Below are 14,259 nucleotides of genomic sequence, written 5' to 3'. Positions count from 1 at the left end.
GGCCGCACGCGCCTCTGTGTTTTTAGTATCAGATTTGATGTGCATTTATGGTGCTGCACTGGTGTGGGCACGTGACTGAATGGCAGGGTGTGTACCTGCGTGCATCCACCAACAGGATTCTCTTTATTCTTGCACCCCGTGCATGCGAATGGCAGTGTGTGTGGGTGTCTGCTGTGATGTGCACTCGAGCACGCGCAGCTCAGATTCATTGGTCAGTTAAATAAATGGCATTACGACTTGCTGTAGAACTAGTGGTTACTTCAGTGCACCAGGAGTGCCGACATGCCAACACTGCATGCAAGATCTGTGGCAATCCTGAGGTAAAACCAATCAGAATCGGTCAAAGTGCTGCTGTAACCAATCGGAGTCAGTGACAGTCCAGAACAAAACAATACAGTCTCTCACAGTACAAAGGTAACACATCAGATTCTGTTACAGTGTTGGGATAGCCAATTACAGTATGTGAACGTCCTGAGATAACCAACCAGGTTCCTTGGCAGCACCGAACCAAGCAATCAGGACTGTTGGCAGTGCTGAGCAAACCAATCCGGATTGATGGCAGGGCTGGGCAATCGAACCAGGATCTGTGACCGTGCTGAGTTAACAAACGATGTGGACTCTTGCAGTTCTGTACCAACAAGATTGCACACGCGACATCCATGCACTTTCCCATTAGGATCCATGCCCTTGTTCAGCAACTAATCCCAGATCGTTGGTAGATATGAGGTAACCAATCTGTAGCTCTGGCAGTGTTGAGTCAACCAATCAGATTGCTTGGCAGTGTATTGATTGAAAAGTGATTATCCAGTAACACAAGATCACACAAGGCTACTCAGGACAGTGAGCGAGAGAGTCTATGAGCAATTTTAAAGGTGGGGCCCAACTGGCCGCTCCACCATTAAGTGGGGACCCTGAGCTCAGAGTAGTAAGGCACTATAACATGTGGACAAGTCTAGCCGCTGGTATGGATCACCTTGAGGGAACCCCCATACACTCCTGTGAAAGCGTTGGTCTTGACTTCGACAGAAAGGTCCCATGTTCTGCAGGAGGTACGACTCAGAACGACTCTTGCTTTCAAGGCTGGTCAGTACCCTACTGCTGACCCGGTGCTGCCAAGGAGCACCGTCTAGGTATTTACAATTGCGCATCAAGGGGTGCGTCCAGAAGAGACATGTCCTCAGGTGGATGGCTGGCGTAAATGCACTAGTGTACACAGTTACACCATATCTGACTCGTCCATTGAGAAACTGCTCCTGCGACTGCTGGCTTTGGAGGTAATGGGGGACATGGTGGTATTAAGAGTGTCAGCGGACAGTGGCAGCAAAGCTCCCTCCATTAGCATCTGGTCTAGTTCTTTGTTGGATAGCGACGGGAAAGACGTGCTGCCGTGGCTGACCATAGGATCGGGAAAGCCAGTTGCGCTGTTGTTGAAACTCAGGGCCTGGTTAAAGTCTAGCTGCTGGTATGGGCCCTGATCCAGAGATACCCGCTGGTGTTGCTGGGGGTCCTCCGTTTCTTGGGGCTGGTTAAAGTCTAGCTGCTGGTATGGGCCCTGATCCAGAGATACCCGCTGCTGTTGCTGGGGGTCCTCTGTTTCTTGGGCCTGGTGCTGGGCCTCCAGGGACCCCTCGTCCTGGCTGAACTCTCGTTTGGCCACCTGCTGGGTTAGGTCTGCAACGCTGATACCAGACGGCGATGAAGTGGGCAACCCATGAACACGGGCCTGCATTTCCAGTTCCTGTACAAAAACAACACAACATGTCAAATTCCAGCCACAAATGTCCTTCCGCCAAACGTTCTTACAGTGAAGACACAGCCACTCATCTAAGATTTCACACCACAAATCCCTTTCAGAGCTAGACGGACACTATTTTCTAATGTTTGGGGGAAAAGGAGTGTAACAATCAACACAAAAAGGGAGAAGCCGGGGATTACGTAGAAGGGGTCCTGCCTGCTCAGGCAAGCAGAACTACACCAGGACATAAGACTGGTGTGTACAGCCTGTTCCCATAGGCCTCTGACATGAGTAGATGGAGGGGTGGGGTCGATTCGGAGTTGCACCCTGCAGGGACATTTAAAGCTTAAAGGGAAAACCCAGGATTTAATAATAAAGTTACTCACCGTAGTGACTACCTTACTCCTAGTCCATGAGCTCAGCCCTGCGGATCGCCCTTCAGTCCTTTTCTATCGCCAGGTCTGTGACCATTTAAGCAATAATAGAGGAACCTTATTAGAGGGGACGGCTGGCGGGCAGGCGTATGGAGGAAAGGGTAGGAGTAAGGTAGTCACTATGGTGAATAACTTTGTTATACTCCTACGTCCCGTCGCCTTTCCTCCATAACTGTGGGAGATTCCCAAGCACGCACCACAGTTAGCTCGGGTGGATGGCAAACCCCTTACTGGAATGCATTTTTAAGGACAGCTTGACCAAACTGGGCATCTGCCCTGGAGCTCAGGTCCAAGCAGTAATGTTTACAAAAAGCTAATGGGGAAGCTCACGTCGCCGCCTTGGCAATGGTTTCCCAAGGAACATACTTTTGGAAGGCAACAGCAGCCGCTTTGCCACGTACAAGCTGGGCATGGATGCCCTTCGGAGGCTGAAGGCCCTCAATGGTATAGGCTTCAGAAATGCAGGAGGCAATCCATCGGTAGAGTTGCCTTTGAAGCAGGTTTCCCTTGGGTCTCCGAATGTGACAAAGAGTTGTGAGGATCCCCTGAGTTCACTAGTTCTGAAAAACTTCAGGGCCCGCCTGACATCTAAGTTGTGTAAGACTCTCTCAGCATCTGAGGCAGGATTCGGAAAAAAGACAGGTAATGAGATTGATTGATTGATTCACATGAAAATTAGTAACACCTTAGGCAGGAAGGAAGGATGAGTGCAGAGCACAACCTTATCCTTATGGAAGGTGAGAAACGGGTGTTCGACAGACAGAGCCTGGAGCTCGCTTACTCGCCTTACCGATGTCACTGCGATCAAAAAGGCGACCTTCAAGAAAGGTACTTGAGATCAGTAGCAGCCATGGGTTCAAATGGTTTATGGCATAAGGCGGTGAGGACCACATTCAAATCCCATTTGGGATGAGCCATCCCGTGGCCAACGGAAATGGGATCTGCACCATCACCATCTAAGATAGTAAAAAATCTGGGAGTCCTGATGGACAACACCCTAACCTTAGAACCGCAAATAAACGCAACAGTCAAGAAATGCTTCTTCCTCTTCCACACGGCAAGAAAAATACTACCTTTCCTCTCCTTCACACACAAAACACTCACCATCGTCGGCCTCATCATGTCAAGCATCGACTATGCAAACAGCCTCTACCTCGGTATACCGGAATACCTACTGAAGAAGCTACAAAGGATCCAAAACACAGCAGCCAGACTACTCCTCAAACTATCCAGAAGAGACCACATCACCTCGGCCCTAAAAACACTACACTGGCTCCCAGTAAAACAGCGCATCATCTTCAAAACAATGTGCATAACGCACAGGGCAATCAGCGGACAAGGAGCAGAATTCCTACAAAAGAAAATAACAATCTACAAGCCAACGAGACCGCTCAGGTCAACCAATGAAATCCGACTGGAACAAAAACCTTACATCAAGAAGAAACTCGGAGGAACCGCTTTCTACCACCTAGCCGCGAAAACCTGGAACAGCATCCCAAAAATAATAAGGAACACCAAAGATCACCTCAAATTCAGAAAATTACTAAAAACCTGGCTCTTCAAAACCAGAGACTAAAACCGAAACAACAATAAGACAAATGACTCAACAAAAAGGACCTTGACACAGGGGTCCACCTGCGAGACCCAGGAAGACGGAGGCAACGACTCCAGCCAACCCTCACCATCCCCCATCACCCGTACAGCCACAACTAGGTACCACGAGCTGTGGAACGGACAAGACACAACTAATCACCACACAAACGGAAGTATGGACACTAGCAGCTGCGCTAGTCATGTGGGGGGGTGAGGAGCATGCAAAGTTATTAAGGGAGCGGGCGGAGGAGACAGCTAAATCCTCAAACGGCCTCGAATGGAGAAAAAAAAAAAAAAAACGAGCACGTACCTCCTGAAGCACAGGGTGTACAAGCATCCCGTCGTGTAAGATTACACGAGCCCAACCGGCTCAATCCAGGATAGAGATGCCAACTAACCAATACCACTAACAACTTCCTTCTCTGCATACACCTCTCAAACTCCAAACCAAACACAACCACAAACCTCCAGCACAGCAAACCGCACGAACTTCACTACACTGCAACAACAAAACAAAAACACACATAGACTCGCACATCAGCACACGACGACTACCGGCCGCATACACCCCAGGCCCAGCCGACGGAACCACCGGGCTGAGGCTGCCAACAGCACATCACTGCAATCTTGCACTTTTCCAGCCTCCACCCACTAACCCACCCCTCCCTCCCTCTTTCAGAGCCGCCAGAGCGCCAGGGGACCACTCCGGTGGTGATAGTGCGCGGTACAAATGACCTTTAACATTAACATTAACATGAGGATTGCGTACCAGTGGAAAAAGATGTAATAGACCCTCAAAAAGCCTTTTAATGACTGGATTAGTCAAAGAAAAGGAACAGCTGTCAGTGGACAGGTATCCGGCAATAGCCGACAAGTAAGTCCTGCAAGACAAGACATGGATGCCTGAAAAACAGTGTCAATCGTAGCTTGCCTGGGGTCGAGCTGCTTAGCTCAACACCAGTGGCAAAAACAGAGCCACTTGCTCCTGTACTGAGACCTCATGGAAGGTTTCCTGGCTGCTTGGATAATGCGCATATTGTCCTCAGACAAGTTAAACTGCACTAAGGTTTTGAATTCAGGCACCAGGCCGCCAAGCTGAACGATTGAGGATAGGGTGCCACATCTGATGATCACACCGGTGAAGCAGGTCAGGAATCAACGGCAGTCTGGGGGGACAAATCGACAGATGCTGAAGTTCAGAGAACCAGAATCTGGCTGGCCACCAAAGAGCTATGCTATAGACAACCGATAACCACACACTTGTGGATTTCTCCCGTCCCCTGCACACCCAAAAGATATTGTAAACACAACCAATTAGTGAATGATTTCTATATGTTCAATTCTGTAATTCAAAGATGACACTTTGCTTATTACTCTTGTCTTATAAAACATTCTTTACTCAAAGAAATGTATATATACACACTTATTCGTTTATGTTAGACCATACATAATACCAAACTGTTGAATTTCAAATTTTACTTTGTTGATCATTTCACAATTCGAAATAGACAATATACAGTATGACGTTTGATTATTCAATAATAACCCCTCGGGGCAATCTTTTTTAGAATAACAATACGTTAACTTGTGTCTCTACGCGTTTCGGGGTTTGATGCTCCCCTTCTTCAGGAGTTGTCTATTCCCTTCAAAGGTCTTGTAGTTCCATCTGATAAGGCTATCTCCTCAGAAGTGTGAAGCTTGTATTGAGCGTCAATTCTCTTGTTGATGTGTGGCCCAGTGTGAGGTTTATCCCAGACTTTGCGGGCCTCAGCCAAGACGGCCTTCTGGAGGAACAGGCCGGTGCGCTCTTGAGCTGACAGGGTAAAGGCTCCAGAAAGCACCCTCCTGAGGAGTGGGGGCCTCGAGTACTAGAATGTCAAGGAGGGCCATCATATCCAGGACCTGGTCATGGAATGCCCTCACCGAGCGGGGCTGCTCATCGCTGTCCTGATCCGCCTGAGGCTCATCCAACGAGGTGGGAACAGAAGACTGGTCTCCCACGCATACCACCTCAGGTTTTCAAGTATTTTCTCGGTCCGCCAGTGTCTTCTCTATAGGGTACAACAGGGGCAGAGGAAGAGATGGAGGAGGTCCAGAAGGAAGCGGTGGAGGGAGGTGGGACAGGAGCCTCAGAGTACATTTCTCTGAAAAGACGCTTGAAATATGCCTTCATAGGGTCAGAGTGCATGAGCATCTGAAACTTCCCAAAAAACTCATCCTCAGTCAAAGGCTTTGGTGTAGGTAGAGGCAGCTCGAGAGGGGCATACTCCCATGAACGCAAGGAGGATGGTTGCCATGAAGGCCCACCACCGGCTGGATCCACATAAATTAGTAGAGTGGAAGCAGGAGGTAGCAAGATTGTATGAACTAGCGGTGTCCGAGCGCACCAGTCAAAAGACGTATGGAACAGATTTCTGTTGTCAACATGGTGCGGAAAAAGCTGCTAAGCCCCAAAAGGAATGCTCCCAGCACCAGACGCTGTGAACGCCGGTGTAAGAGAGGTATCCAAAATGGCCACCGTGGACCATGGAGGTTGGGCCGCCATTTTGTCGACACCTGAGGAGAACTGCGTCACATTTGGAGATGAGGCAATTGCCTCCTCAGGGGAGTCAGGGGACTTTAACAACACCTTAGCCTTGGCTCAATGATCCTCAGCAGAACCGGTACTGGGTGGTCTCGGATGTTAATTGGACATCTTAGAACCCACCACAAACTTAGCCTCCAGTGGAGGAAGCCTGGCAGAGCTGCTAGTGGAGGAGTAATGGTCTGTAACTGCCCTCTTCGCCCCCTCAACAGAACCGGTACCACCACAACCCTGAGCGTGGGACGGTTGAGGGATATACCTCACTGCAAGACCTTCAAAGAGTCTCTCGGATCTGTCGGTGCTGACCTTAGCCTCAACCAGAGGAACCTCAGGGTTTAATCCAGTACGTATAGCTCCCTCAAGAGGGGCCTCGAGCCGTGACTCAGTATGGAAAGCTCCAGAAACAGAGACCTGAGGGCGTATCCCGGTGTCAGTGTGGAAAGCTCCAGAAGAACAAGTTACTTACCAACTGTAACATTCTTTCGACTGGATGTACCTCCCACATATTCCTCCAGTAGAAAGAACGTTATAGTTGGTAAGTAACTTGTTCTTCGAATGGATTGTGTCCTCCCACATATTCTTCATCTTAGATAGGCTCCCAAAGCAGTCTGAATTGGAGGAGGGAGTACCAGAAATATTAATCATGTACAGTATGAAGTACTGATTTTGCAAAGAGACCCCCTGTGAAGAAGTCAAAACTAGGGAGTAGTGCTTTACAAATGTGTGCATGGATGACCAGGTGGCTGCTGCACAAATATCTTGCACCGGGACACCTCTCTGAAGAGCTGTTGAAGTCGCCATGCCCCTGGTTGAATGAGCTCTCAGCCCATCTGGAGGATCTTTCCCAGCCAATCTAGAACATTCAGTTATAGCCAAAATTATCCATCTGGACAATGTTTGCTTTGTCACTGCCAGCCCTAATTTACGGCCAGTATATCCCACAAACAGTTGGTCACACTGATGAAATTTAGCCAATCTCAATATATAGAAACTAAGAGCCCTCTTAGCGTCTAATCTGTGTAATCTTTCTTCCTCCTTACGTGCTTGAAGGGGAGGATAAAAGGCAGGCAGTGTTACCTTTTGTGACAGGTGGAAATATGAGGCAATTTTCGGTAGAAAAGAGGGTTTGACCTCAAGAACAACTTTATCTTTGTGAAAGATGGTGTGAGGAGGTTTGCTAGAAAGCGCCTGCAAATCACTCACCCTGCAGGCTGAAGTAATTGCCACTAGCAGTATTGTTTTAGAGTAAGGAGCCTTAAAGGGCAAGAATGCAAGGGCTCAAATGGAATACATGTGAGAAATTCCAACACTAAATTTAGATCCCACACAGGTACTTGAAAGGGTATTGGAGGAAACACATTAGTAAGCCCTTTTAAGAACTGTACAATTAAAAAGGTATCTTGAACTAAGATTCCTCCTCTGAGAAAAATGGATAGCACAGCCAAATAACCTTTTATCGTACCAACTTGGAACCCCAAATTAGCCAAATGTAAAAGAAAAGACAATATTGTAGGAATATAACATTGAAAAGGGTCCACATTCTTATCTCTGCACCAATTACTGAACCTGTTCCAATGACACCGGTACAGAGATTTAGTTGTTGGCCTTCTGGCCGAAAGCAAAATCTCCATTACGTCATCCGGAAGGTCCCAATCCTTATATCTCAGCCTCTCAGAAACGATGTATGAAGGCTGAGTGTCTTGACCTCTTGGTGGAGAACCCAACTCTCTTTTCGCGAGAGAAGGTCCTCTCTTTATGGAAGACGTATTGGAGGGCAGATGGACATGTCTAGAAGGTCTGGGTACCACGTACTCCTAGCCCAATCCCGGGCAATTAGGATCATGGTTTTCCCGAACTTTCTTAACCTCCTGATTACTTGAGGAATCACAGGGACTGGAGGAAAAAATGTGTCTCCTAGAGCTCCTCTCGGGGGAAATTCCCTTGAGCAGTACAATTCGCACTTCCGGTTGGCACCGGTCACAAACAGATCCACTTGAGGGGTTCCCCAAAGGGCGAAGATCTCTTGAAGGACTTCCTGAGCTAGTTCCCCATTCGTGGGATACTGTGCTCTGCCTGCACAGAGCGTCTGCTGCCGTGTTCCGCTCTCCGGCTAGGTGAATTGCTGTTAGAGAGATTCCTTCCTGTATTGCCCAGAACCAGAGCTGCATTGCCTCTCTGCACAGTGGTAGTGACCCTACACCTCCTCTTTTGTTGAGGTAGTAGAAGGCACCGTGTTGTCCGTCATTTTCAGGACAGTCTTTCCCCGTACAGAGGGCAGAAAGGCTTTCAGCGCTAGTCTGTTGCCCTCAGCTCCAACAGGTTGATGTCAGATTGTTGGTGTGGGCTCCCCACCCTGTGAGTGAAGCGTCCGTCACTATCGTTATCTCCGGCCATGGTTGCCAAAAAGATTCTCCCCTGAGAATATGTTTGTTGCAAGCCCACCATCGAAGATCTTGTGCCACTCTGGTCGGGACTTGCAAAAGATCTGACATTTCCCCTGAAAATTGGGACCATTGAGCCCTGAGGGCCCACTTTAGGGATCTCATCCTCAGTCTGGCCTCTGGCACCAGAAAAATGCAGGATGCCATAAGACAAAGCAACCTTAGCAAATCGAAGACCGGCAGATGGTGGGCATTTTGGAACTTTGTTACCATCTGCAGAATGTGGTGAGCTCTCTCTCCGGGAGGCGAGGCTTTGCCTGAGAAAGTATCCAGAAGTGCTCCGATAAATTGGAGTTTCTGTGATGGTAACATATTTGACTTCATGAAATTCAGAGAGAAGCCCAGTCTGTGTAGGAAGTGGCAGGTCTTGCTTAGATGTTCCTGGGCCTGTTCTGGAGAATGTGCCCTGATTGTCCAGGTAGGGGTAAACATGAATTCCCCCTCTCCTGAGACTCGCTGTCACTACAGCCATCAGCTTGGTGAAAACTCTCGGGGCAGAGGTCAACCCGAATGGCAGAACTCGAAATTGATAGTGAGAGTTGCCAATCGCGAACCTCAGGTGCTTAAGACGGATTGACACATGAAAGTAAGCATCCTGAAGGTACAATGATACCAAGCAGTCTTGAAGTTGGAGAGCCTGAAGGATCTGAGAAAGGGTAACCATCTTGAACTTGTCCTTCCTGAGGAACTTGTTCAAGTTTCTTAAATCCAAGATGGGTCTCAATCCTCTGTCCTTCTTTGGAATGAGAAAGTATGGGGAGTACTAACCCTTGTTCCTTTCCGCTACAGGTACATGTTCTATTGCACTTTTCTCTAGCAGGGTTAAGATTTCCTGCAACAGGAGCGGGTCTGGAATTCCCGGAGGGTGATTCGGAGGTTTCTTCTGAAAGGGAAGGCAGTAACCTTGGGATACTGTTTCCAGCGCCCAAGCATCTGAAGTAATGCCCTGCCATTCTGTCAGATGCCGTGAGATCCTGCCTCCCACGAGGGTCTTGTGGGTCAAAACCTCAGAGTGGTTTTGCGCCAGCTGCAGCAGCAGCTGAAGGGACAGATGCCGCTGCTGGGGTAGATCTAGCACCTTTTCCTCGCCCCCGACCGGCCTGTCCCCGTCCTTTTCCAAATGAGGAATAAAATCGAAAAGGACGACCCCTCCAGGAAGATGAGCCTGTGTAGGGCGTTGTTGAGGTTGTCGTATTGCGGCACTAAGTGACTTTGCTGCCGCTTTAGAGGTCTGCAGCTTCTCCAAACTTTCATGTAAACTTTCATGTACCTTGCTGCCGAACAACCTCAAGCCGTCAAATGGCATATTGAGAAGTCTGGCCTGCACATCCAGTGCAAAACCTGACTTTCTCAGCCACACGAATCTGCGTAGCACAGTACTGGATGCAATGGACCTACTGATGCTGTCAGCAGTGTCCAAACCTGATTGGAGGCCCTAGCCTCCTTTCCATCCCTCACTATGACTAGGAAACCTTCCCGTTCCTCACCATCAGGGATATGCTCATCTGCCGCTGTCATACAGTCTCACAGGGTGTATGTAAATCTTGCAAGGGTGCAAGTTACATTTGTAGATTTCAATGCCATGCTTCCCGAAGAAAAAATCTTACGGGACCATGCATCAATTTTTTTATCATCCCTGTCTGGGAGAATTGTAGGGTATGCTGCATTCCTAGTAAATGTGGCCGCCTGAAACACTAGACTTTCAGGTGATGGATGTTTCCTTAAATATTCAGGGTCTGAAGAAGAGGGCCTGTATTTAGATGTGAATTTCTTATTAACGGCAGGAGCTGACTCAGGGTGTTCCCATGCAGTCATCACCTTCCTTTGCAAAGCTATGTGAAAAGAAACTATGGGGTCTTGTTGAGGTCCCCCCAAAAGGCTGTCTGTCATGTCATTGGTAAGCAGGGGAATTTCTGTTCTCTCCCATAAATTCTGTTACCCTACTCATTAATCTCCTGTACCCCGCATCTGCATGATCAGCAGGGTCAGATTTTTCAAACTCATAATCTGGAGATGTGTCCAGACCACTTGCTGTCTGCAGGCGCTCATATACGTCTGCCATTTTTGATTGAGGGTCAATCAACTCCTCAGGAACGTCCCTTGTTCCAAACTTAACACCAGCCGGTGAAACATCCTCCTCCTCTGAGGATCTTTTCACATAAATGGAGGACATGGATTTGAAAAAATCCTGTCTATTTTCCAAATGAAAAATCTTCTCTGGTGGCATAGACTTTGCCTTCGACACAGTAGCCGATTTAGGAATAGGAATTAACGAAGACGTCGACAAGGGCGTTGATGGCATCAACGTTATCGGTAACAGCATCAATACAGTCGAAGGAGCCTTCGATATCGTCGAAGGAACCCTCGACACCGTCGAAGGAGTACTCGACTTAAGAGTCTTCGAGTGGCCTGTCGACACCTTGGACTCCGACGTCTTCGATAGAGGCTTCGAAATAGCCTTTGATGACGATTTTAATGGCGGATGAGTATCCAGTGCCATTTTGTAGAGTATTGCCTCCGGTTTTTGCACTGGTAGGCGTTTCTTGTGAGGCATCAGGGAGGATCCCCTCGACGACGCCCTTGACGATTTTTCATTGGATCTTTTTGTCTTAGATCTTCCCCTGTCACTTTTAGTATGAGCAGGGACATGGCCTTCACTAGACTTATTTGAGGGGGTCTGGGCCGCATTCTCAAAGATTTTTAACATTGAGGCTCTGAAGGCCTCCCACTTCTTTGGGGAATCATATATAAAAGGGCAGGTGATAACCTCTTCTGAAGACGTCGAAGAGGAAGATGGAGACCGATGTCGCCTTTTCTTCGACTTTTTTGAAGAAGAAGACGACTTCCTAGATCTACTACTCGACCTTGATTTCTTCAATTTGTGATGTCTTTCACTAGACTCAGCCGAGCCTTTTTTCCTTCTCGAAGACTTTGGGGACTCCTCCCTACCGCCAGTTTACCTCTCTGTTCCTTTATAGCTGTATTTGTCATCGCCTGACAGGAACCACACTTGTCTATCCGATGGTCGGGACCCAAGCACCAGAGGCAATTTCGATGGGGATCTGTTATCGACATCGCCATCCCCCCATTTCTGACATTTTTTTAAGACAGTTTTAGTCATGGAAGGGTTGGATGACAAAGACATTTTAACGAGAACTGAACTGCTGTTTTCTTGATACGAAGCGAAAGCTATCGGAAAAACGGAACTGAGGCCAAAGGCGCGGCTCGAGCCATTTATACAGCAGATGATGTCAATGCTCGACAGATACCACCGAGGGACATCGACACCGAAGACACGAGCAGAGCGCCCTGTGGTGGAGAAATATTTTTTCCGAAGCAGCAAAGTTGAAGGTAAGGATATATCTAAGATGAGGAATACGTGGGATGACACAATCCATTCGAAATGGAGACCTCAGGGCAAGCCCTGGTATCCAGAGCCACAGACGAACTGGGCTTAACCTTAGCCCCCAAATGGGGAACCTCGGAACAATGTCCGGTAGTGGCAGGTCCGCTAAGGGAACCCTCAGAGAACCCTCCGGTACGCCTATTAGGCCCCTGGGGCACCTCACGGGAACCCCTGGTGACAGAGCTACACGAGCCCCTCCGGACCTGGAAGATCCTGGGAAGGAGTCCCCTGGCCGGGGTGCCCTAAAAAGTAAAGAACTTAACAGGCGTTTAGTCTTTTTTCATCGATGACAAGCTTGAAATGAGGTGGAGCAACATGCTGAAACAACCTCATCCCACTGAAGAAGATGACACTGGAGTGACCGGACAGAGAGGGAGTCGCAGTAGAAGCACAAATCCCAACAATGTTCTGGGCCTAGGCACCCCAAGCAAAGAGAGTGGGGATCCGCCCTGGCGAAGCGACGTTGGCATGAAGAACAGGACATGAATCCCAGACGCTCCAGCATAGACGGAGGACTAGATGACCGAGGAACCAGAGCAGGAAGGAAGGACAAAGGGAATAAAAAGAATACATTCCAGGGATGCTAGTGCGTCCAGCCCCGACCGCGTGGAGAAAAGGATTGAAGGGGGATGCGCGGAGCTCAGGAGGGTGGAGTTACGGCCACGTGTGGTACCCCGCGTAAGCATAGAAGGACAAACATTTTCAATTTGTAATGCTTTTTACAAAAGTGCTGCGATCCCGTCCCAGAGGACGGAATGTCCCACAAGCATGGAGGAAAGGGGACGGGACGTAGGAGTAAACCCAGACTCAAGAAGTCAATACATCACTTCTCCAGCAAGAGAGCTCATATTAAATCATCCAGAGCTGAACATGCAAACAATTTAGTGGGGTAAACCCATCATCCTTGGATGGGTGGGCATGTTTTGTTTTTTTTGTTTGTTTTATTCGTATTTATATAGCACACAACAGCCCGAGGACATTTTGGCACTTGTTACAGTACAAAGCTTAGTTACTTAGTTACATGGTCATTAGCAGTATATACACAGGTCGCAATATAGTTATATTACATTTGTGTTATATTACAATATACATGGCAGAAGTGGAGGAGGGAGGCAGTCCTCCACTTGCTAGTTGAGGAGAGTGGCCTTGAGGTTGTTGCGGAAGACAGATGCTTGGCCCTAGGATAGGACAGACAGCACAGTATCTCTTCATAGAACCCAATCCTGGTGATTTGCATGAAAGCAAAGAGCATTATGGGAACATAGACCCCCCTAATGTTAAATTTGAAACATGGCTTTTAACATATATAGCAGTTTGAACAGCTGCACCGCATTATGGCCGGCTTTGGACGCTTCTGTATTGGGGTCCCATGCCGAGACGTCTGAAGCGCGGGCTAACTTTGCTTCAGGGCCCTGGGCCTGGGGACAGAGCACGCTCTGGCAAGACAAACTTAACCAGAACGCCGCTCCGTCTGGCTCCTGCCCATTTCCTACCTTGAATCGTTTGGCGCATACTGCCTCAAGCAGGAATATTTTAGGGAACGGAAAAAAAGAAACTGCCAATTTACATTTAAGTTTAATATGCGTACAACAGAGATATAAAAAAAAGCTGTGATGTGCAGATAATCTAATGCAAAGTGATGTTATGTAACGTCTTTCTGACTTTTGTGTTGGCCTCGCTGCACGGACGCAGGATTGCTGTTGTGTTGAAATGTGCAGGTCAGAAGCACTGAGGTCCTGTGTGTATGTTTTGGGGCGCAGGTAAGAAGCACTAAGGTCCTGTGTGTATGTTTTGGGGTGCAGGTCAGAAGCACAAAGGTCCTGTGTGTATGTTTTGGGGTACAGGTCAGAAGCACTAAGGTCCTGTGTGTATGTTTTGGGGTGCAGGTCAGAAGCACTAAGGTCTTGTGTGTATGTTTTGGGGTACCGGTCAGAAGCACTAAGGACTTGTGCATATGTTTTGGGGTGCAGGTCAGAAGCACTAAGGTCCTGTGTGTATGTTTTGGGGTGCATGTCAGAAGCACAAAGGTCTTGTGTGTATGCTTGGGGTGCATGTCAGAAGCACAA

General features: G+C 48.3%; 1 protein-coding gene across 1 annotated transcript in view; it reads right to left on the bottom strand.

Annotated features, from left to right (window-relative positions):
- Positions 1–407: 407 nt before the first annotated feature.
- The window catches only part of TFEB (transcription factor EB), a 420,431-nt gene continuing 406,579 nt past the window's right edge, over positions 408–14,259 (bottom strand). The window contains exon 9 of the mRNA XM_069633030.1: positions 408–1,738. Within this exon, the coding sequence (XP_069489131.1) occupies positions 1,217–1,738 (522 nt within the window). The 3' untranslated portion in view covers positions 408–1,216. The remainder of the gene's footprint in view (positions 1,739–14,259) is intronic.

The sequence above is a fragment of the Ambystoma mexicanum genome, chromosome 13, assembly GCF_040938575.1.
Source record: "Ambystoma mexicanum isolate Mex_15411 chromosome 13, UKY_AmexF1_1, whole genome shotgun sequence".
Lineage (NCBI taxonomy): Eukaryota > Metazoa > Chordata > Amphibia > Caudata > Ambystomatidae > Ambystoma > Ambystoma mexicanum.
The sequence above is the reverse complement of the archived record's forward strand: the minus strand, read 5'-3'. Positions and strand labels throughout refer to the sequence as shown.